General features: G+C 46.9%; 2 protein-coding genes across 3 annotated transcripts in view; one reads left to right on the top strand and one right to left on the bottom strand.

The window, feature by feature from the left end:
* LOC123748693 (sulfotransferase 1B1) overlaps nt 1-23,921 on the bottom strand; it is a 248,916-nt gene that overhangs the window by 221,428 nt on the left and 3,567 nt on the right. The window contains exon 1 of one of the 2 annotated variants that reach the window (XM_069333266.1): nt 21,016-21,121. The exons of the other annotated variant lie outside the window; for it this stretch is intronic. Coding sequence (XP_069189367.1) covers nt 21,016-21,041 — 26 coding nt within the window. The 5' untranslated portion in view covers nt 21,042-21,121. Of the gene's footprint in view, nt 1-21,015; nt 21,122-23,921 lie in introns of those variants that run through there. 2 annotated transcript variants of the gene reach the window in all.
* On the top strand, nt 11,572-12,599 carry LOC138370344 (uncharacterized). The gene is made up of 4 exons (XM_069334654.1): nt 11,572-11,904; nt 12,075-12,188; nt 12,332-12,472; nt 12,559-12,599. Exons 1-4 carry the CDS (start codon nt 11,706-11,708, stop codon nt 12,597-12,599), a joined length of 495 nt encoding a protein of 164 aa, XP_069190755.1. The 5' UTR covers nt 11,572-11,705.

Below are 23,921 nucleotides of genomic sequence, written 5' to 3'. Positions count from 1 at the left end.
GCTCCACACACCTGTCATAAGTCATCATGTTTCCTGCTCCACACACCTGTCATCAATCACCATGTATCCTGCTCAACATACCTGTCATCAGTCACCATGTCTTTTGCTCTACACACCTGTCATAAGTCATCATGTTTCCTGAGCCACACACCTGTCATCAGCCACCATGTCTCCTGCTTCACAAACCTGTCATCAGTCACCATGTCTCCTGCACCACATATCTGTCATCAATCACCATATCTCCTGCTCTACATACCTGTCATCAGTCACCATGTCTCCAGCCCAATACACCTGTCATCAGTCACGATGTCTCCTGCTCCACATACCTGTCATCAGTCACCATGTCTCCTGCTCCACACACCTGTCATCAGTCACCAGGTCTCCTGCTCCACATATCTGTCATCAGTCACCATATCTCCTGCTCCACATACCTGTCATCAGTCACCATGTCTACTGCTCCACACACCTGTCATCAGTCACGATGTCTCCAGCCCCACACACCTGTCATCAGTCACGATGTCTCCTGCTCCACATACCTGTCATCAGTCACCTTGTCTCCTGCTCCACATACATGTCATCAGTCACCGTGTCTCCTGCCCCACACACCTGTCATCAGTCACCAGGTCTCCTGCTCCACATATCTGTCATCAGTCACCATATATCCTGCTCTACATACCTGTCATCAGTCACCATGTCTCCTGCTCCACACACCTGTCATTAGCCACCATGTATTCTGCCCCACATACCTGTCATCAGTCACCAGGTCTCCTGCTCCACATATCTGTCATCAGTCACCATATCTCCTGCTCTACATACCTGTCATCAGTCACCATGTCTCCAGCCCCACACACCTGTCATCAGTCACAATGTCTCCTGCTCCACATACCTGTCATCAGTCACCATGTCTCCTGCTCCACACAAATGTCATCAGTCACCATGTCTCCTGCTCCACATATCTGTCATGAGTCACCATATCTCCTGCTCCACATACCTGTCATCAGTCACCATGTCTCCTGCTCCACACACCTGTCATCAGTCACCATGTCTCCAGCCCCACACACCTGTCATCAGTCACGATGTCTCCTGTTCCACACACCTGTCATCAGTCACCTTGTCTCCTGCTCCAAACACCTGTTATCAGCCACAATGTCTCCAGCCCCACACACCTGTCATCAGTCACGATGTCTCCTGGTCCACACACCTGTCACCAGTCACATTGTCTCCAGTTCCACAAACCTGTCATTAGTCATCATATCTCCTGCTCCACATACCTGTCATCAGTCACCCTGTCCCTTTCTCCACATAAATGTCATCAGTCACCATGTCTCCTGCTCCACACTCCAACCATCAGCCTCGATGTCTCCTGCTCCACACACACCTGAAATCAGTCACCATGTCTCCTGCCCAACACACCTGTCCTCAGTCACCATGTTTCCTGCTCAACATACCTGTCATCAGTCACCATGTCTCTTGTTCCACATACATGTCATCAGTCACCATGTCTCCTCCTCCACACACCTGTCATCAGTCACTATGTCTCCTGCGCCACATACCTGTCATCAGCCACCATGTCTCCAGCTCCACACACACTTAAAATCAGTCACCATGTCTTCTGTCCCACACACCTGTCATCAGTCACCAGGTCTCCTGCTCCACATATCTGTCATCAGTCAACATATCTCCTGCTCTACATACCTGTCATCAGTCACCATGTCTCCTACTCTACACACCTGTCATATGTCATCATGTTTCCTGCTCCACACATCTGTCATCAGTCACCATGTCTCCTGCTCAACATACCTGTCATCAGTCACCATGTCTCCTGCTCTACACACCTGTCATAAGTCATCATGTTTCCTGAGCCACACACCTGTCATCAGCCACCATGTCTCCTGCTTCACAAACCTATCATCAGTCACCATGTCTCCTGCTCCACACACCTGTCATCAGTCACCATGTCTCCTACTCCACACAAATGTCATCAGTCACCATGTCTCCTGCTCCACATATCTGTCATCAGTCACCATATCTCCTGCTCCACATACCTGTCATCAGTCACCATGTCTCCTGCTCCACACACCTGTCATCAGTCACCATGTCTCCAGCCCCACACATCTGTCATCAGTCACGATGTCTCCTGCTCCACATACCTGTCATCAGTCACCTTGTCTCCTGCTCCAAACACCTGTCATCTGCCACAATGTCTTCCAGCCCCACACACCTGTCATTAGTCACGATGTCTCCTGCTCCACACACCTGTCACCAGTCACATTGTCTCCAGTTCCAGACACCTGTCATCAGTCATCATATCTCCTGCTCCACATACCTGTCATCAGTCACCCTGTCCCTTTCTCCACATATATGTCATCAGTCACCATGTCTACTGCTCCACACTCCAACCATCAGCCTCGATGTCTCCTGCTCCACACACACCTGAAATCAATCACCATGTCTCCTGCCCAACACACCTGTCCTCAGTCACCATGTTTCCTGCTCAACATTCCTGTCATCAGTCACCATGTCTCTTGTTCCACATACATGTCTTCAGTCACCATGTCTCCTCCTCCACACACCTGTCATCAGTCACCATGTCTCCTGCTCCACACACCTGTCATCAGTCACCACGTCTCCTGCCCCACACACCTGTCATCAGTCACCTTGTCTCCTGTTCCACACACCTGTCATCATTCATCTTGTCTCAAGCTCCTAACACCTGTCATCAGCCTCTATGTCTCCAGCTCTACATACCTGTCATCAGCCACCATGTTTCCAGCCCCACACACCTGTCATCAGTCACGATGTCTCCTGCTCCACACACCTGTCACCAGTCACATTGTCTCCAGTTCCACAAACCTGTCATCAGTCATCATATCTCCTGCTCCACATACTTGTCATCAGTCATCCTGTCACTTTCTCCACATACATGTCATCATTCACCATGTCTCCTGCTCCACACTCCAACCATCAGCCTCGATGTCTCCTGCTCCACACACACCTGAAATCAGTAACCATGTTTCCTGCCCAACACACCTGTCCTCAGTCACCATGTTTCCTGGTCAACATACCTGTCATCAGTCACCATGTCTCTTGTTCCACATACATGTCATCAGTCACCATGTCTCCTATTCCACACACCTGTCATCAGTCACCAGGTCTCCTGCGCCACACACCTGTCATCAGTCACCATGTCTCTCGCTCCACACACCAACCATCAGCCATTATGTCTCCAGCTCCACACACACCTGAAATCAGTCACCATGTCTCCTGCGCCACACAGCTGTCATCAGCCACCATGTCTCCAGCTCCACACACACTTAAAATCAGTCACCATGTCTTCTGCCCCACACACCTGACATCAGTCACCATGTCTCCTGCTCCACACACCTGTCATAAGTCATCATGTTTCCTGCTCCACACACCTGTCATCAATCACCATGTATCCTGCTCAACATACCTGTCATCAGTCACCATGTCTCCAGCCCAATACACCTGTCATCAGTCACGATGTCTCCTGCTCCACATACCTGTCATCAGTCACCATGTCTCCTGCTCCACACACCTGTCATCAGTCACCAGGTCTCCTGCTCCACATATCTGTCATCAGTCACCATATCTCCTGCTCCACATACCTGTCATCAGTCACCATGTCTACTGCTCCACACACCTGTCATCAGTCACGATGTCTCCAGCCCCACACACCTGTCATCAGTCACGATGTCTCCTGCTCCACATACCTGTCATCAGTCACCTTGTCTCCTGCTCCACATACATGTCATCAGTCACCGTGTCTCCTGCCCCACACACCTGTCATCAGTCACCAGGTCTCCTGCTCCACATATCTGTCATCAGTCACCATATATCCTGCTCTACATACCTGTCATCAGTCACCATGTCTCCTGCTCCACACACCTGTCATTAGCCACCATGTATTCTGCCCCACATACCTGTCATCAGTCACCAGGTCTCCTGCTCCACATATCTGTCATCAGTCACCATATCTCCTGCTCTACATACCTGTCATCAGTCACCATGTCTCCAGCCCCACACACCTGTCATCAGTCACAATGTCTCCTGCTCCACATACCTGTCATCAGTCACCATGTCTCCTGCTCCACACAAATGTCATCAGTCACCATGTCTCCTGCTCCACATATCTGTCATGAGTCACCATATCTCCTGCTCCACATACCTGTCATCAGTCACCATGTCTCCTGCTCCACACACCTGTCATCAGTCACCATGTCTCCAGCCCCACACACCTGTCATCAGTCACGATGTCTCCTGTTCCACACACCTGTCATCAGTCACCTTGTCTCCTGCTCCAAACACCTGTTATCAGCCACAATGTCTCCAGCCCCACACACCTGTCATCAGTCACGATGTCTCCTGGTCCACACACCTGTCACCAGTCACATTGTCTCCAGTTCCACAAACCTGTCATTAGTCATCATATCTCCTGCTCCACATACCTGTCATCAGTCACCCTGTCCCTTTCTCCACATACATGTCATCAGTCACCATGTCTCCTGCTCCACACTCCAACCATCAGCCTCGATGTCTCCTGCTCCACACACACCTGAAATCAGTCACCATGTCTCCTGCCCAACACACCTGTCCTCAGTCACCATGTTTCCTGCTCAACATACCTGTCATCAGTCACCATGTCTCTTGTTCCACATACATGTCATCAGTCACCATGTCTCCTCCTCCACACACCTGTCATCAGTCACTATGTCTCCTGCGCCACACACCTGTCATCAGCCACCATGTCTCCAGCTCCACACACACTTAAAATCAGTCACCATGTCTTCTGTCCCACACACCTGTCATCAGTCACCAGGTCTCCTGCTCCACATATCTGTCATCAGTCAACATATCTCCTGCTCTACATACCTGTCATCAGTCACCATGTCTCCTACTCTACACACCTGTCATATGTCATCATGTTTCCTGCTCCACACATCTGTCATCAGTCACCATGTCTCCTGCTCAACATACCTGTCATCAGTCACCATGTCTCCTGCTCTACACACCTGTCATAAGTCATCATGTTTCCTGTGCCACACACCTGTCATCAGCCACCATGTCTCCTGCTTCACAAACCTGTCATCAGTCACCATGTCTCCTGCTCCACACACCTGTCATCAGTCACCATGTCTCCTACTCCACACAAATGTCATCAGTCACCATGTCTCCTGCTCCACATATCTGTCATCAGTCACCATATCTCCTGCTCCACATACCTGTCATCAGTCACCATGTCTCCTGCTCCACACACCTGTCATCAGTCACCATGTCTCCAGCCCCACACATCTGTCATCAGTCACGATGTCTCCTGCTCCACATACCTGTCATCAGTCACCTTGTCTCCTGCTCCAAACACCTGTCATCTGCCACAATGTCTCCAGCCCCACACACCTGTCATTAGTCACGATGTCTCCTGCTCCACACACCTGTCACCAGTCACATTGTCTCCAGTTCCAGACACCTGTCATCAGTCATCATATCTCCTGCTCCACATACCTGTCATCAGTCACCCTGTCCCTTTCTCCACATATATGTCATCAGTCACCATGTCTACTGCTCCACACTCCAACCATCAGCCTCGATGTCTCCTGCTCCACACACACCTGAAATCAATCACCATGTCTCCTGCCCAACACACCTGTCCTCAGTCACCATGTTTCCTGCTCAACATACCTGTCATCAGTCACCATGTCTCTTGTTCCACATACATGTCTTCAGTCACCATGTCTTCTCCTCCACACACCTGTCATCAGTCACCATGTCTCCTGCTCCACACACCTGTCATCAGTCACCACGTCTCCTGCCCCACACACCTGTCATCAGTCACCTTGTCTCCTGTTCCACACACCTGTCATCATTCATCTTGTCTCAAGCTCCTAACACCTGTCATCAGCCTCTATGTCTCCAGCTCTACATACCTGTCATCAGCCACCATGTTTCCAGCCCCACACACCTGTCATCAGTCACGATGTCTCCTGCTCCACACACCTGTCACCAGTCACATTGTCTCCAGTTCCACAAACCTGTCATCAGTCATCATATCTCCTGCTCCACATACCTGTCATCAGTCATCCTGTCACTTTCTCCACATACATGTCATCATTCACCATGTCTCCTGCTCCACACTCCAACCATCAGCCTCGATGTCTCCTGCTCCACACACACCTGAAATCAGTAACCATGTCTCCTGCCCAACACACCTGTCCTCAGTCACCATGTTTCCTGGTCAACATACCTGTCATCAGTCACCATGTCTCTTGTTCCACATACATGTCATCAGTCACCATGTCTCCTATTCCACACACCTGTCATCAGTCACCAGGTCTCCTGCGCCACACACCTGTCATCAGTCACCATGTCTCTCGCTCCACACACCTACCATCAGCCATTATGTCTCCAGCTCCACACACACCTGAAATCAGTCACCATGTCTCCTGCGCCACACAGCTGTCATCAGCCACCATGTCTCCAGCTCCACACACACTTAAAATCAGTCACCATGTCTTCTGCCCCACACACCTGACATCAGTCACCATGTCTCCTGCTCCACACACCTGTCATAAGTCATCATGTTTCCTGCTCCACACACCTGTCATCAATCACCATGTATCCTGCTCAACATACCTGTCATCAGTCACCATGTCTTTTGCTCTACACACCTGTCATAAGTCATCATGTTTCCTGAGCCACACACCTGTCATCAGCCACCATGTCTCCTGCTTCACAAACCTGTCATCAGTCACCATGTCTCCTGCACCACATATCTGTCATCAGTCACCATATCTCCTGCTCTACATACCTGTCATCAGTCACCATGTCTCCAGCCCAATACACCTGCCATCAGTCACGATGTCTCCTGCTCCACATACCTGTCATCAGTCACCATGTCTCCTGCTCCACACACCTGTCATCAGTCACCAGGTCTCCTGCTCCACATATCTGTCATCAGTCACCATATCTCCTGCCCCACATACCTGTCATCAGTCACCATGTCTACTGCTCCACACACCTGTCATCAGTCACGATGTCTCCAGCCCCACACACCTGTCATCAGTCACGATGTCTCCTGCTCCACATACCTGTCATCAGTCACCTTGTCTCCTGCTCCACATACATGTCATCAGTCACCGTGTCTCCTGCCCCACACACCTGTCATCAGTCACCAGGTCTCCTGCTCCACATATCTGTCATCAGTCACCATATATCCTGCTCTACATACCTGTCATCAGTCACCATGTCTCCTGCTCCACACACCTGTCATTAGCCACCATGTATTCTGCCCCACATACCTGTCATCAGTCACCAGGTCTCCTGCTCCACATATCTGTCATCAGTCACCATATCTCCTGCTCTACATACCTGTCATCAGTCACCATGTCTCCAGCCCCACACACCTGTCATCAGTCACAATGTCTCCTGCTCCACATACCTGTCATCAGTCACCATGTCTCCTGCTCCACACAAATGTCATCAGTCACCATGTCTCCTGCTCCACATATCTGTCATGAGTCACCATATCTCCTGCTCCACATACCTGTCATCAGTCACCATGTCTCCTGCTCCACACACCTGTCATCAGTCACCATGTCTCCAGCCCCACACACCTGTCATCAGTCACGATGTCTCCTGTTCCACACACCTGTCATCAGTCACCTTGTCTCCTGCTCCAAACACCTGTTATCAGCCACAATGTCTCCAGCCCCACACACCTGTCATCAGTCACGATGTCTCCTGGTCCACACACCTGTCACCAGTCACATTGTCTCCAGTTCCACAAACCTGTCATTAGTCATCATATCTCCTGCTCCACATACCTGTCATCAGTCACCCTGTCCCTTTCTCCACATACCATCAGTCACCATGTCTCCTGCTCCACACTCCAACCATCAGCCTCGATGTCTCCTGCTCCACACACACCTGAAATCAGTCACCATGTCTCCTGCCCAACACACCTGTCCTCAGTCACCATGTTTCCTGCTCAACATACCTGTCATCAGTCACCATGTCTCTTGTTCCACATACATGTCATCAGTCACCATGTCTCCTCCTCCACACACCTGTCATCAGTCACTATGTCTCCTGCGCCACACACCTGTCATCAGCCACCATGTCTCCAGCTCCACACACACTTAAAATCAGTCACCATGTCTTCTGTCCCACACACCTGTCATCAGTCACCAGGTCTCCTGCTCCACATATCTGTCATCAGTCAACATATCTCCTGCTCTACATACCTGTCATCAGTCACCATGTCTCCTACTCTACACACCTGTCATATGTCATCATGTTTCCTGCTCCACACATCTGTCATCAGTCACCATGTCTCCTGCTCAACATACCTGTCATCAGTCACCATGTCTCCTGCTCTACACACCTGTCATAAGTCATCATGTTTCCTGAGCCACACACCTGTCATCAGCCACCATGTCTCCTGCTTCACAAACCTGTCATCAGTCACCATGTCTCCTGCTCCACACACCTGTCATCAGTCACCATGTCTCCTACTCCACACAAATGTCATCAGTCACCATGTCTCCTGCTCCACATATCTGTCATCAGTCACCATATCTCCTGCTCCACATACCTGTCATCAGTCACCATGTCTCCTGCTCCACACACCTGTCATCAGTCACCATGTCTCCAGCCCCACACATCTGTCATCAGTCACGATGTCTCCTGCTCCACATACCTGTCATCAGTCACCTTGTCTCCTGCTCCAAACACCTGTCATCTGCCACAATGTCTCCAGCCCCACACACCTGTCATTAGTCACGATGTCTCCTGCTCCACACACCTGTCACCAGTCACATTGTCTCCAGTTCCAGACACCTGTCATCAGTCATCATATCTCCTGCTCCACATACCTGTCATCAGTCACCCTGTCCCTTTCTCCACATATATGTCATCAGTCACCATGTCTACTGCTCCACACTCCAACCATCAGCCTCGATGTCTCCTGCTCCACACACACCTGAAATCAATCACCATGTCTCCTGCCCAACACACCTGTCCTCAGTCACCATGTTTCCTGCTCAACATACCTGTCATCAGTCACCATGTCTCTTGTTCCACATACATGTCTTCAGTCACCATGTCTTCTCCTCCACACACCTGTCATCAGTCACCATGTCTCCTGCTCCACACACCTGTCATCAGTCACCACGTCTCCTGCCCCACACACCTGTCATCAGTCACCTTGTCTCCTGTTCCACACACCTGTCATCATTCATCTTGTCTCAAGCTCCTAACACCTGTCATCAGCCTCTATGTCTCCAGCTCTACATACCTGTCATCAGCCACCATGTTTCCAGCCCCACACACCTGTCATCAGTCACGATGTCTCCTGCTCCACACACCTGTCACCAGTCACATTGTCTCCAGTTCCACAAACCTGTCATCAGTCATCATATCTCCTGCTCCACATACCTGTCATCAGTCATCCTGTCACTTTCTCCACATACATGTCATCATTCACCATGTCTCCTGCTCCACACTCCAACCATCAGCCTCGATGTCTCCTGCTCCACACACACCTGAAATCAGTAACCATGTCTCCTGCCCAACACACCTGTCCTCAGTCACCATGTTTCCTGGTCAACATACCTGTCATCAGTCACCATGTCTCTTGTTCCACATACATGTCATCAGTCACCATGTCTCCTATTCCACACACCTGTCATCAGTCACCAGGTCTCCTGCGCCACACACCTGTCATCAGTCACCATGTCTCTCGCTCCACACACCTACCATCAGCCATTATGTCTCCAGCTCCACACACACCTGAAATCAGTCACCATGTCTCCTGCGCCACACAGCTGTCATCAGCCACCATGTCTCCAGCCCCACACATCTGTCATCAGTCACCATGTCTCCTGCTCCACATACCTGTCATCAGTCACCTTGAGTAGTGGGAAAGGCCCCAATGACCGGCCATTTTGCTTTTTTCCCAAGCCGGTCATTGTCGCAGGGGTTTTCTCGAATTTTTTCTCCAAGCCGGTCATTGGCGCTGGAGTTTTCTCGATGTTTTTCTGAAACCGGGTCATTGGCACATGGATTTTACAAACTTTTTTCCCCATGCCGGTCTTTGGCCCCTGCCATTTTCGCTCAAGGGGATTAAACGGCCGCCTCCAGTCATCTCAAAATTTCGTTGGCTCAGTGACTCTGTACAGGCATGTTAAAGGGGATCAAAAAGCAGATCATTGGCGCAGGGTTTTCTCGAATTTTCTTTCATGGCCGGTCCCATGCACAGGCATAGCCAATGGTCAATGACATCACCGGGTAGCCAGTCTTCAATTTGCCTGGGGGAGGATTAAAATGCCGGTCCCTGGCGCATCCAAATTCCGTTACCCCGGCGACCTTGCACAGGCATCGCCAATGGTCAATGACGTCACCAGCTAGCTGCTCAGCGTTCCTGCACAGGCAAGTTCAAGGGGATTAAAAAGCCGGCCTGTGAGTCGTGTGTTTTGCATTACAACAGTGGTCCTGAAACTTAATGTAAAATACCATCATCCCTAGTATATTTTAAATTTCCTATTTACTTCCAACTATCGTCCATTGCAAAAGGGAAAGCAACATAGAGCATGAGCTATCATGTATCTCCGCGTTCTTCCCTATCAGTCATTTATATGAAAACAGTCCCCTGCCAGGCGTGGTGACTTCAATGCGATTTCAGTACTAATCCAATATTGCTTCATAACGCATAAATATATATCCACGTACATAAATATACATGCACGTGCATAAATATATATGCACATCTCCCATTCACTCAAAAACATACCTCCCCCACACCTTGCTGTAGCATATAACAAATCAAAATACTCATTCAGTGTACATATATAGGAATACTACATTCAGTAAAAGCAAGCCTCTCATGTTTTTGAAATAAGGCCTTCTGCAGTTACCTTCTTTTCTGACGTCATCATCCCTAATGCGCTGTAAGACCCCAATGAGCTTCCTGCCAACGTACTAAATGCGGATCCTCGGAGGTTCACTCATAAGTGTGAACTCTTAATCAGGCTTAATACCTCAACTGTACTCTGTGCTTCACCAGAGACAATATTCAGCTACATTAGCTCGTATTTTCGCTCATTGCTCCTATTTTCTGTTATTCATAAACCCTATCAACCATTATAACCGAACTTATTATATATAACAAACAAATACATTCTACAGACCAGTTGTTGTTGTTGTTTAGTGACATCACGAAAAGTAACCCCAGGTATAGGGATAAGGTATTGATGGCCATTAGCATATAGGTGTCAAGGTATGACAGCACCTGACTGGTCAACTATGTGTGACGTCACCAAATGGCCAATGCGGCCTTTAGCGTCCTACTAGCATGTGTACTGTGTTTGGTGTTATTATTAAAAAATGACTAGACTATCCATCCCCACCTAACCTAATCAGAGGTTAAAGAATATACATTTTAGTCATCTGCAACTGTAATCATTCATTATGCAGTAATAAGTTCACAAACTAGAATAGATGCCCAAATGTCGTACCGCAATTTTTAGCAGCATCGTACGTCTGGCAGCACAGCAGGTAAGCTGACCTGGCCGCCATTCCCCAGTCAAATTGGTCAGTACATCTCTAGCTCTCCCAGCCAGCACAAGAAGCCAACGTCGCTCCTGGACATTTCACCAGACCTCTGTATTATTCAACAACAATACGCAACCATGGAAACTTGTCCTTTCTGCAATAAGCCAAAGCAGGGGACATTGCACTTGTGCGAAATAAAGTGCATGGAATGTCGTATTTCATATACAGCCAACTCCCATCGTGAGTGTGTGTTATGCTGTCCTCAGTGCGCTAATATCCCTCCTGGACACTATGATGCAGTCTGCACCTTGTGCTCCAAAATCTTCTGCACCAGTCGTGAGTAATATTAATATCAGCAGTACTTGCTTCGTTAATGATCAGAAAATTTTATATAGAATTGCACCAGCAGCATGTGATATTTTATAAAAAAAAAAAAAAAAAAAATTGCCTACCAGTTTCAGTAATATTTTTTTTATTCGCATAAGTAATATTACTGTGATCCACAGGTCGCAACCCCGAAACTTGTCCATTTTGTATGAACCTGGATGTTGATGACGATACGGAGTCTAACACCAGATCCGATTCTGGAACCTCGGAAGCTTCATCACCTCGAAGCGAAAGTGAGTTGACATCCATCATCAGTATTCATTATTAATTTTATTAATCTGAGATAATATTGCACTATTCCCATTAATCAGTCATTTAAAAATTTATGTTATGAATGCTAACTAACATCTACAAAATAATTTGTTTGTTTTTTCAGGATCATCTGTTGAACAGTTGGATGAGCAATATCCTCGTGGAGGAGGGGATGAGGCTGGAGAGCCTAGCACTACTCAAGTTCGTACACCGCCATTAGAAGATAGTAACAATAGCAGGCCCAGTCTAGATCGTATCATCCTCAGTGATTATTTCCATAGCCTTGCATTATTTATTTGTAAACATTCCTATATTAAATTGTATTATAAATCTAAATTCTTTTGATACTAGGTAACCATCTAGAGGATGAAGACTCCCTGCATTTGGTTTGAGAAGCGGATTCAGATGTGGAAGCCAGCCAGCCTATCGCTAATTCTCCACCACCTCAGGAACAGCAACAGCAGGTAGATGTTTTGCTTCCTCCTCAACCCGAAGTGCTTGAAGTAATCAATAATTTTAATGGGGGGTACATACACCATTCATATAGCATCCCAGATCATGCCCAAGGAGATCCTGCCCATTATTTAACTATATATCGTGATTATTTTATCCGGCAAATAGAATCGTTGTTTGATGCCGTTCACCCCAATTTCCCTCCTGCCCTCTTGATATACCCGGATTTTACTATTAATTTACAACGGCTTAATTAAGAAAATGAACCTGATTTTGAGGGAGAGTTACCTATAAGGGCTGAGCAGCGCACTGTATCGAGGCATGAGGCTAGTGTTGTCGTAGATCAATGGATTGCTGAATTGGATAATAAGTTGGAAGAGTTCTTTGCCGAGACAGAAGGTTCGAGTCTAAGTATACAGAGCATTTCAGGATTTTATATAAATTCTATAGCTGTTCAGCATCCCATCCGTCTAGGAGAATACGTGCCCTATCAAGATAAACTTGCATATTTACTGTATTTGATGTTATTAAAAATGGCTAGACTAACCATCCCCACCTAATCAGAGGTTTAAGAATATGCATTTTAGTCAACCACAACTGTAATCATTATTCAGTGATAAGGTCAAAAGTATAACAGCAGCCCAAATGTCATACCGCAATTTTTTTTGCAAAATCGCACATCTGGCAGCATTGTAGGTGAGCTGAACATAAGAATGAAGGTAACTGCAGAAGTCCTATTGGCCCATACGAGGAAGCTTCTATATATCTCCACCCAATCTCATTCATATTCATGTCCACCCTATGCTTAAAACAACCAAGGGATCCCACTTAAAGTAATAGTTTACAATAATAATTTTAATAAATAGCTCTCATTCTAGTTTTATCCACAACAGCAATTATGAAACCCTATAACTAGATATCGTACTATAATCCACAAGTAGTTACCACACATCAGGCAGCACAGTGGATTAGTAGCTGTGTTCATTGGATAATCAACTGTCCTCACATCCATCAAATAGCTATCCAAATGTCGCACCTCAATTCATCCATCTAGCATCTCAACTAGATGCTAGCTACTACATTCATAGGCTAATCATTTCCACACCTCAAAAAAATCCTAGTCTTGCTACGCAAATCAGGTAACTTGTTTCTAAACCAACACTCGCAAACACATACGTACATACATACATACCTACCTACACAACCTATACATTCATAGAGAATAGCCTAGTTTTTTGCCACCATTTCCCCATTAATCAGATGTAATTTATGCCATACACAGAAAATACAGCATTTACACACCAAATATAACATTTATGGACAAATAAAAAATACGCTTTCACTAATATTACACAATTTCACATACACAATTTTCACAAAATACCCACACATTGTCTCATGAACCAAAATACACTTACACCATTAGGATCTAGTTTTCAGATTAGAGCTTACACAATTTGCACACAAAAATAGTTTCACCAGTTCCACTTCAACAAATTAAAAACACAACTTGCATAAATGCACTATTAGCACAAAAGTTATTATAAAACATGGACAATTATTACACAATTTGTTATTATTATACATCTTTGCTCAATTAATACAAGAAAACTTGCTATATAATTACTCAACTTGCGCAATGACAATCAATATGCAAAGGTATAAATAAATAATTCGTCCATATGCAATTACACAACATGCGCAATTAATACACAACTTTCACAAATATTACACATGTTTCATAATTATTACACAACTTGAACAAATATATATCTAGCACAAATACGCACAATACATAACTACCCCAAATATGAAAATACACAACTAGCATAGATACACGATTTACACAAATACAATTACGACATTTACACAACTTGCTCAAAAATATAATCAATACACAACTTACCAAAATATGAACAATACATAACTTGCACATATTCATCAAATACTCGACTACACAATTTCCACAAATACACATACAAAAACATGTACAATTAATACATACAACTTGCACAACACATTACACAATTTATAGAAATATAATCAACACATAATCATACAACTTGTGCAAAATACATAATCTGCACAATTAATACAAAAGTATATTAATTGTGCTATATATGTAAAAATACAAACACAACCAACTAGGTCAAACAATATACAATTTGCATGATATTTTTCTAGATATATTTAGGACATTAATTATAATATGCTGAGTTTAACCAACTCCCCAAAAGTTAGAATTTCACATAAAAATGGTGCATATAACTTCCGATGAGCTCAATATAAAACACATTCATTTTCCATTAATATTTCAACATTATTAGTGCTAAACTATTCATTTAACATATGTCCTTTGTTTTTAATGTCTTACCTTCCTTACCTTGCCCCCTTACCTCGAAATTATACTATATATTTAAGGTAGGAATATATTTTCACATATAAACCTAACATTCCCTAATTCAGCCCTATACTATAATTTCGAGGTAAGGGGGGGGGGGGTCTAAACCCTCTGGTTATGGGTTAGGATAAGGAAAATTGGGTAAATGGTAATTAAATAGTTTGAGTTATATCCCTTTCTAACTAAGGTTAGGTTAAGGATGGTTAAGTTGAACTGATGTAGAGAAAATTCCCGTTATTATCATATTTTCCATTAACCTCCCTCCCCAGGAAATAGAGGTTAGGTTGAAGATGGTTGTATTGATGTGAAAAAAATGCTACGAATATGATGCAATATTGAACCAAGATCCGTGTATCAGAGGTTAGGTCCAGGGTGGTTGGGTTGATGGACAACCAACACGTTCCTCCCATATTTACGATAAATTTGAAGTTAAAGGGAGGTTAGATCCAGGACGGTTGGGTTGATGTGTAAAATCAAAAAACACCTACCCAACAATATAGCTAAAATATTGAACACAATTCCAAGTTTTAAAGGAGAGGGGACTGTTAGGACCGTGTCCAAAACAACATTTTTCTATGAATATGGTTACAATGTTTAACAAAGAACCTAGTAGGTTAGGCACAGTGTGGATAGGTTCATATCCAAAACTTCAGTTTTCGAAGAAAATAGATAAAATATTATAAATATTATTAGATATAAAATCGGAGATGCGTAAGTTCTATTCAGTTGTGTATTTGTGAACTAAAGTCTTTGAAAATGTAATAAGTTTTACGAAACGCGCTCGTGTCGCGTCAGACTAGAAATAAAAATGAATTTTGGAGAATTGATTTTTGATTTACCTCCAACAGTGAAAAGAAATGTACGAAAGATTGAGAAAATTCGTGTTAGAATTATTAATCTTACTTTTTCGGTCATATTTAATAATATATGTCTACAGGAAAGACTGCTACCAAAATATACTAATATAAAATTATTATTGTAAACTATTACTTTAAGTGGGATCCCTTGGTTGTTTTAAGCATAGGGTGGACATGAATATGAATGAGATTGGGTGGAGATATATAGGAGCTGCCTCGAATGGGCCAATATGACTTCTGCAGTTACCTTCATTCTTATGTTCAGCTCACCTACAATGCTGCCAGATGTGCGATTTTGCAAAAAAATTGCGGTATGACATTTGGGCTGCTGTTATACTTTTGCACTTATCACTGACTAATGATTACAGTTGTGGTTGACTAAAATGCATATTCTTAAACCTCTGATTAGGTTAGGTGGGGATGGTTAGTCTAGCCATTTTTAATAATAACAACTGGTCTGTAGAATGTATTTGTTTGTTATATAATAAATTAGGTTTGGATGGTTTGATAGGATTTATGAAATGAATAACAGAAAATATAAGCAATGCGCGAAAATACGAGCTATTGTAGCTGATTATCGACTCTGGTGAAGCACAAAGTACAGTTGAGGTATTAAGCCTGATTAGGAGTTCGCACTTATGTGTGAACCTCCTAGGACCCGCATTTAGCACGTTGGCGCCTCGCACAGCATTAGGGATGATGACATCAGAAAAGGTAACTGCAGAAGGCCTTATTTCAAAACAGAGGCTTGCTTTTACTGAATGAGTTTTTGATTTGTTATATGCTACAGTAAGGTGTGGGGAGGTATTGTTTGAGAGAATGTGAGATGTGTATACGGTTAGGGACAATATTGGATTACTACTGAACTCGCATTGAGATTGCCAAGGCAAATGGCCCTTTTTTTTCATATAAATGACTGATAGCGGTTTTCATTTTTATTTGCCCTATGAGAAATAAACGATCCTTCAAGAAAGATTGTCAAAGCTTAAATTACGTTCTCTAGAATGACGAAGAACAACAAATAGGGGTGACATGATAGAGGTGTGACTGAATGGTCATAGTAAAGGGGGATATTAATAACCTATTAAACGTATCAACATGAAACAGAACAGGAATAATTTGGATAAGTTTTACATTTAGGAAAAAAGACCTGGGTAAATACTGGTTCAGTTACAGGGATGAACGCTGAGATACATGGTAGTTCATGCTCTGTGTTGCTTCCCCTTTTGCAATGGACGATAGTTGGAAGTAAATAGGAAATTTAAAATATACTAGGGATGATGGTATTTTACATTAGGTTTCAGGACCACTGTTGTAATGCAAAACACACGACTCACAGGCCGGCTTTTTAATCCCCTTGAACGTGCCTGTGCAGGAACGCTGAGCAGCTAGCTGGTGACGTCATTGACCATTGGCGATGCCTGTGCAAGGTCGCCGGGGTAACGGAATTTGGATGCGCCAGGGACCGGCATTTTAATCCTCCCCCAGGCAAATTGAAGACTGGCTACCCGATGACGTCATTGACCATTGGCTATGCCTGTGCATGGGACCGGCCATGAAAGAAAATTCGAGAAAACCCTGCGCCAATGACCGGCTTGGGGAAAAAGCAAAATGGCCGATCATTGGGGCCTTTCCCACTACTACCTTGGCGCCTGCTCCACACAAACCTGTCATCAGTCGCCAGGTCTCCTGCCCCCACACACCTGTCATCAGTCACCATGTCTCCTGTTCCTCATACCTGTCATCAGTCACCATGTCTCCTGTTCCTCATACCTGTCATCAGTCACCATGTCTCCGGCCCCAACACACCTGTCATCAATCACCATGTCGCCTGTCCCACACTGTCATCAGTCAACATGTATCCTGCTCCCAACACCTGTCATCAGCTATCATGTATCATGCTCCACACACCTGTCATCATGTCTCCAGCTCCCCACGCCTGTCATCAGTCACCATGTCTCCTGCTCCACATACCTGTCATCAGTCACCTTGGCGCCTGCTCCACACACACCTTTCGTCAGTCACCTTGTCTCCTGCCCACACCTGTTATCAGTCATCATGTCTCCTACTCCACACACCTGTCACCAGTTGCCATGTATCATGCTCCACATACCTGTCATCAGTCGCCATGTCTCCTGCCCTCACACACCTGTCATCAGTCACAATGTCTCCAGCTCCCCAAGCCTGTCATCAGTCACCATGTCTCCAGCCCCACACACCTGTCATCAGTCACCATGTGTCCTGCTCCACATACCTGTCATCAGCCGCCATGTCTCCTGCTCTACACACCTGTCATCAGTCACCATGTCTCCTGCTATACACACCTGTCATAAGTCACCATGTGTCCTGCTCCACACGCACTTAAAATCAGTCACCATGTCTTCTGCCCCACACATCTGTCATCAGTCACAAGGTCTCCTGCTCCACACACCTGTCACCAGTCACATTGTCTCCTGCTCCACACACCTGTCCTCAGTCACCATGTTTCCTGCTGAACAAACCTGTCATCAGTCACCATGTCTCCTGCTCCACACTCTAACCATCAGCCTCGATGTCTCCTGCTCCACATACACCTGAAATCAGTCACCATGTCTCCTGCCCAACACACCTGTCACCTTGTCTCCTGCTCCACACACCTGTCCTCAGTCACCATGTTTCCTGCTCAACAAACCTGTCATCAGTCACAATATCTCCTCCTCCACACACTTATTATTAGTCACGAGGTCTCCTGCTCCACATACCTGTCATCAGACACCATGTCCCCAGTCCCACACACCTGTCATGAGTCACCATGTCTCCTGCTCCACACACACCTGTCATCAGTCACAAGGTCTCCTGCTCCACACACACCTGTCATCAGTCACCATGTTTCCTGCTCCACACACACCTGTAATCAGTCACAAGGTCTCCTGCTCCACACACACCTGTCATCAGTGACCATGTCTCCTGCTCCACATACCTGTCATCAGTCACCTTGGCGCCTGCTCCACACACACCAGTCACCAGGTCTCGTGCTCCACACAACTGTCATCAGTCACCAGGTCTCGTGCTCCCCACGCCTGTCATCAGTCACCATGTCTCCTGCCCCCACACACCTGTCATCAATCACCATGTCTCCTGCCCCACACACCTGTCATCAGTTACAATGTCTCCTGCTCCACACTCTAACCATCAGCCTCGATGTCTCCTGCTCAACATACACCTGAAATCAGTCACCATGTCTCCTGCCCAACACACCTGTCACCATGTCTCCTGCTCCACACACCTGTCCTCAGTCACCATGTTTCCTGCTCAACAAACCTGTCATCAGTCACAATATCTCCTCCTCCACACACCTATTATTAGTCACGAGGTCTCCTGCTTCACATACCTGTCATCAGACACCATGTCCCCAACCCCACACACCTGTCATGAGTCACCATGTCTCCTGCTCCACACACACCTGTCATCAGTCACAAGGTCTCCTGCTCCACACACACCTGTCATCAGTCACCATGTTTCCTGCTCCACACACACCTGTAATCAGTCACAAGGTCTCCTGCTCCACACACACCTGTCATCAGTGACCATGTCTCCTGCTCCACATACCTGTCATCAGTCACCTTGGCGCCTGCTCCACACACACCAGTCACCAGGTCTCGTGCTCCACACAACTGTCATCAGTCACCAGGTCTCGTGCTCCCCACGCCTGTCATCAGTCACCATGTCTCCTGCCCCCACACACCTGTCATCAATCACCATGTCTCCTGCCCCACACACCTGTCATCAGTTACAATGTCTCCTGCTTCACACACCTGTCATCAGTCACTGTCTCCTGCTCCCCACACCTGTTATCTATTACCATGTCTCCAGCTCCACACACCTAGCTGTCATCAGTTATCTTGTCTCTAGCTGCCCACACCTGTCATCAGCTATCATGTATCATACTCCACACACCTGTCATCAGTCATCTTGTCTCCAGCTCCATACCTATCATCAGTCACCATGTCTCCTGCTCAACACACCTGTCATCAGTTATCTTGTCTCCAACTCCCCACACCTGTCATAAGCTACCATATCTCCTGCTCCACACACCTGTCATCAGTCACCATGTCTACTGCTCCACACACCTGTTATCAGTCACCATGTTTCTTGCTCCACACACCTGTCATTAGTTGTCTCCAGCTCCCCCACACCTGCCATCAGCTATCATGACTCCTGCTCCACACACCTGTCGTCAGTCATTATGTCTAATTCTCCACATACCTGTCATCAGACACCATGTCTCTTTCTCCACATATATGTCATCAGTCACCATGTCTCCTGCTCCACACACACCTGTCATCAGTCACCATGTCTTCTGCTCCACACTCCAACCATCAGCCTCGATGTCTCCTGCTCCACACACCTGTCATCAGCCACCATGTCTCCTGCTCCACACACCTGTCCTCAGTCACCATGTCTCCTGCTCCACACACCTGTCATCAGTCAACATGTCTCTTGCTCCACATACATGTCAACAGTCACCATGTCTCCTCCTCCACACACCTGTCGTCAGTCACCATGTCTCCAGCCCCACACACCTGTCATCAGTCACCATGTCTCCAGCCCCACACACCTGTCATGAGTCACCATGTCCCCTGCTCCACATACCTGTCATCAGTCACCATGTTTCCTGCTCCACATACCTGTCATCAGTCACCATGTTTGCTGCTCAACACACCTGTCATCAGACACCATGTCTCTTTCTCCACATATGTCATCAGTCACAATGTCTCCTGCTCCGCACACATCTGTCATCAGCCACCATGTCTCCAGCTCCACACACACCTGTCATCAGTACCATGTGGTGGTGCACCACATACCTGTCATCAGTCACCATGTCTCCTGCCCCTACACACCTGTTATCAGTCACCATGTCTCCTACTCCACACACCTTTCACCGGTCGCCATGTATCATGCTCCACACACCTGTCATCAGTCACTATGTCTCCTGCTCCCCACACCTGTTACCTGTTACCATGTCTCCAGCTCCACACAACTGTCATCAGCCACCATGTCTCCAGCTCCACACACACACACCTGTCATCAGTTACCATGTGGTGGTGCACCACATACCTGTCATCAGCCTCCTTTTCTTCCATGATTAAGGTGAGGTGCAGCAGTGTGGTGATGGGCGGCGGGAAACTGTGTGGAGAGTGTCCCACACGGGTGCCGGTGCGGGTGTGGTTCTAAACATGTTTGTTGTTTGATATAACAATATCTGTAATGTGGCCGTGACTCAAGATAAGAGATAACAGAAGGTAGGTGATGGAGAGGAGGTGAGGGAGAGCAGAGGTAAGGGAGGAGAAGTGAGTAAGCAGAGGTGATGGAGGAGAGGTGATGGAGGAGAGGTGATGGAGGAGAGGTGATGGAGGAGAGGTGATGGAGGAGAGGTGAGGGAGGAGAGGTGAGGGAGGAGAGGTGAGGGAGGTGAGGGAGGAGAGGTGAGGGAGGAGAGGTGAGGGAGGAGAGGTGAGGGAGGAGAGGTGAGGGAGGAGAGGTGAGGGAGGAGAGGAGATGGATTTGAGGTGATGGACGTGAGGTGATGAACGTGAGTTGTCTTTTCTCCTTCACAGACCTGTCATCAGTCATCACGGTTCCTGCTCCACACACCTGTCATCAGCCACCATGACTCCTCCTCTACACACCTGTCATCAGTCACCATGTCTCCTGCTATACACACCTGTCATAAGTCACCATGTCTCCTGCTCCACACACACTTAAAATCTGTCACCATGTCTTCTGCCCCACACATCTGTCATCAGTCACAAGGTCTCCTGCTCCACACACCTGTCACCAGTCACATTGTCTCCTGCTCCACACACCTGTCCTCAGTCACCATGTTTCCTGCTGAACAAACCTGTCATCAGTCACCATGTCTCCTGCTCCACACTCCAACCATCAGCCTCGATGTCTCCTGCTCCACATACACCTGAAATCAGTCACCATGTCTCCTGCCCAACACACCTGTCACCATGTCTCCTGCTCCACACACCTGTCCTCAGTCACCATGTTTCCTGCTCAACAAACCTGTCATCAGTCACAATATCTCCTCCTCCACACACCTATTATCAGTCACGAGGTCTCCTGCTCCACATACCTGTCATCAGACACCATGTCCCCAGCCCCACACACCTGTCATGAGTCACCATGTCTCCTGCTCCACACACACCTGTCATCAGTCACAAGGTCTCCTGCTCCACACACACCAGTCATCAGTCACCAGGTCTCCTGCTCCACATACCTGTCACCAGTCACCATGTTTCCTGCTCCACACACCCCTGTAATCAGTCACAAGGTCTCCTGCTCCACACACACCTGTCATCAGTCACAAGGTCTCCTGTTCCACACACACCTATCACCAGTCGCCATGTATCATGCTCCACATACCTGTCATCAGTCACCATGTCTCCTGTTCCTCATACCTGTCATCAGTCACCATGTCTCCTGCCCCCACACACCTGTCATCAGTCAACATGTCTTCTGCTCCACATACCTGTCATCAGTCACTATGTCTCCTGCTCTCCACACCTGTTATCTGTTTCCATGTCTCCAGCTCCCCACACCTGTCATAAGCTACCATATCTCCTGTTCCACACACCTGTTATCTGTCGCCATGTTTCCTGCTCCACACACCTGTTATTAGTTACCTTGTCTCCAGCTCCCCCACACCTGCCATCAGCTATCATGACTCCTGGTCCACATACCTGTCATCAGTCACCATGTCTCCTGCTCACCACACCTGTCATCAGTCACCATGTCTCCTGTTCCTCATACCTGTCATCAGTCACCATGTCTCCTGCCCCCACACACCTGTCATCAGTCACAATGTCTCCTGCTTCACACACCTGTCATCAGTCACAATGTCTCCTGCTCCCCAGACCTGTTATCTGTTACCATGTCTCCAGCTCCACACACCTGTCATCAGCTATCATGTATCATGCTCCACACACCTGTCATCAGTCATCAGTCATCTTGTCTCCAGCTCCCCACACCTGTCATAAGCTACCATATCTCCTGCTCCACACACCTGTCATCAGTCACAATGTCTCCTGCTTCACACACCTGTCATCAGTCACCATGTCTTCTGCTCCACAAACCTGTTATCAGTCACCATGTTTCTTGCTCCACACACCTGTCATTAGTTGTATCCAGCTCCCCCACACCTGCTATCAGCTATCATGACTCCTGCTCCACATACCTGTCATCAGTCACCATGTCTCCTGCTCACCACACCTGTCATCAGTCTCTATGTCTCCTGCTCCAAACACCTGTCATCATTCACCATGTTTCCTGCTCAACTCACCTGTCATCAGTCCCCATGTATCCTGCTTCACACACCTGCCAACAGTCTCCATGTCTCGTGCTCCACCAAGCTGTCATCAGTCACAATGTCTCCTGCTCCACACTCCAGCCTCCATGTCTCCTGCTCCACACACACCTGAAATAAGTCACAATGTTTCCTGCCCCCACACACCTGTCATCAGCCACTATATCTCCTGCTCCACACACCTGTCATTAGTCATCATGTCTAATTTTCCACATACCTGTCATCAGACACAATTTCTCTTTCTCCACATATATATCATCAGACACCATGTCTCCTGCTCCACACACACCTGTCATCAGTCACCATGTCTTCTGCTCCACACTCCAACCATCAGCCTCGATGTCTCCTGCTTCACACACCTGTCATCAGCCACCATGTCTCCTGCTCCACACACCTGTCATCAGCTATCATGACTCCTGCTCCACACACCTGTCATCAGTCACCATGTCTCCTGCTCACCACACCTGTCATCTGTCATCATGTCTCCTGCTTCACACACCTGTCATCAGTCATCATGTCTCCTGCTCCACCGAGCTGTCATCAGTCACAATGTCTCCTGCTCCACACTCCAGCCATCAGCCTCCATGTCTCCTGCTCCACACACACCTGAAATAAGTCACAATGTTTCCTGCCCCACACACCTGTCATCAGT

This window comes from Procambarus clarkii, chromosome 4, assembly GCF_040958095.1.
Source record: "Procambarus clarkii isolate CNS0578487 chromosome 4, FALCON_Pclarkii_2.0, whole genome shotgun sequence".
Taxonomy (NCBI): Eukaryota; Metazoa; Arthropoda; class Malacostraca; order Decapoda; family Cambaridae; genus Procambarus; species Procambarus clarkii.
Note: the sequence above shows the minus strand (reverse complement) of the source record. Positions and strands in the feature narration are given on the sequence as shown.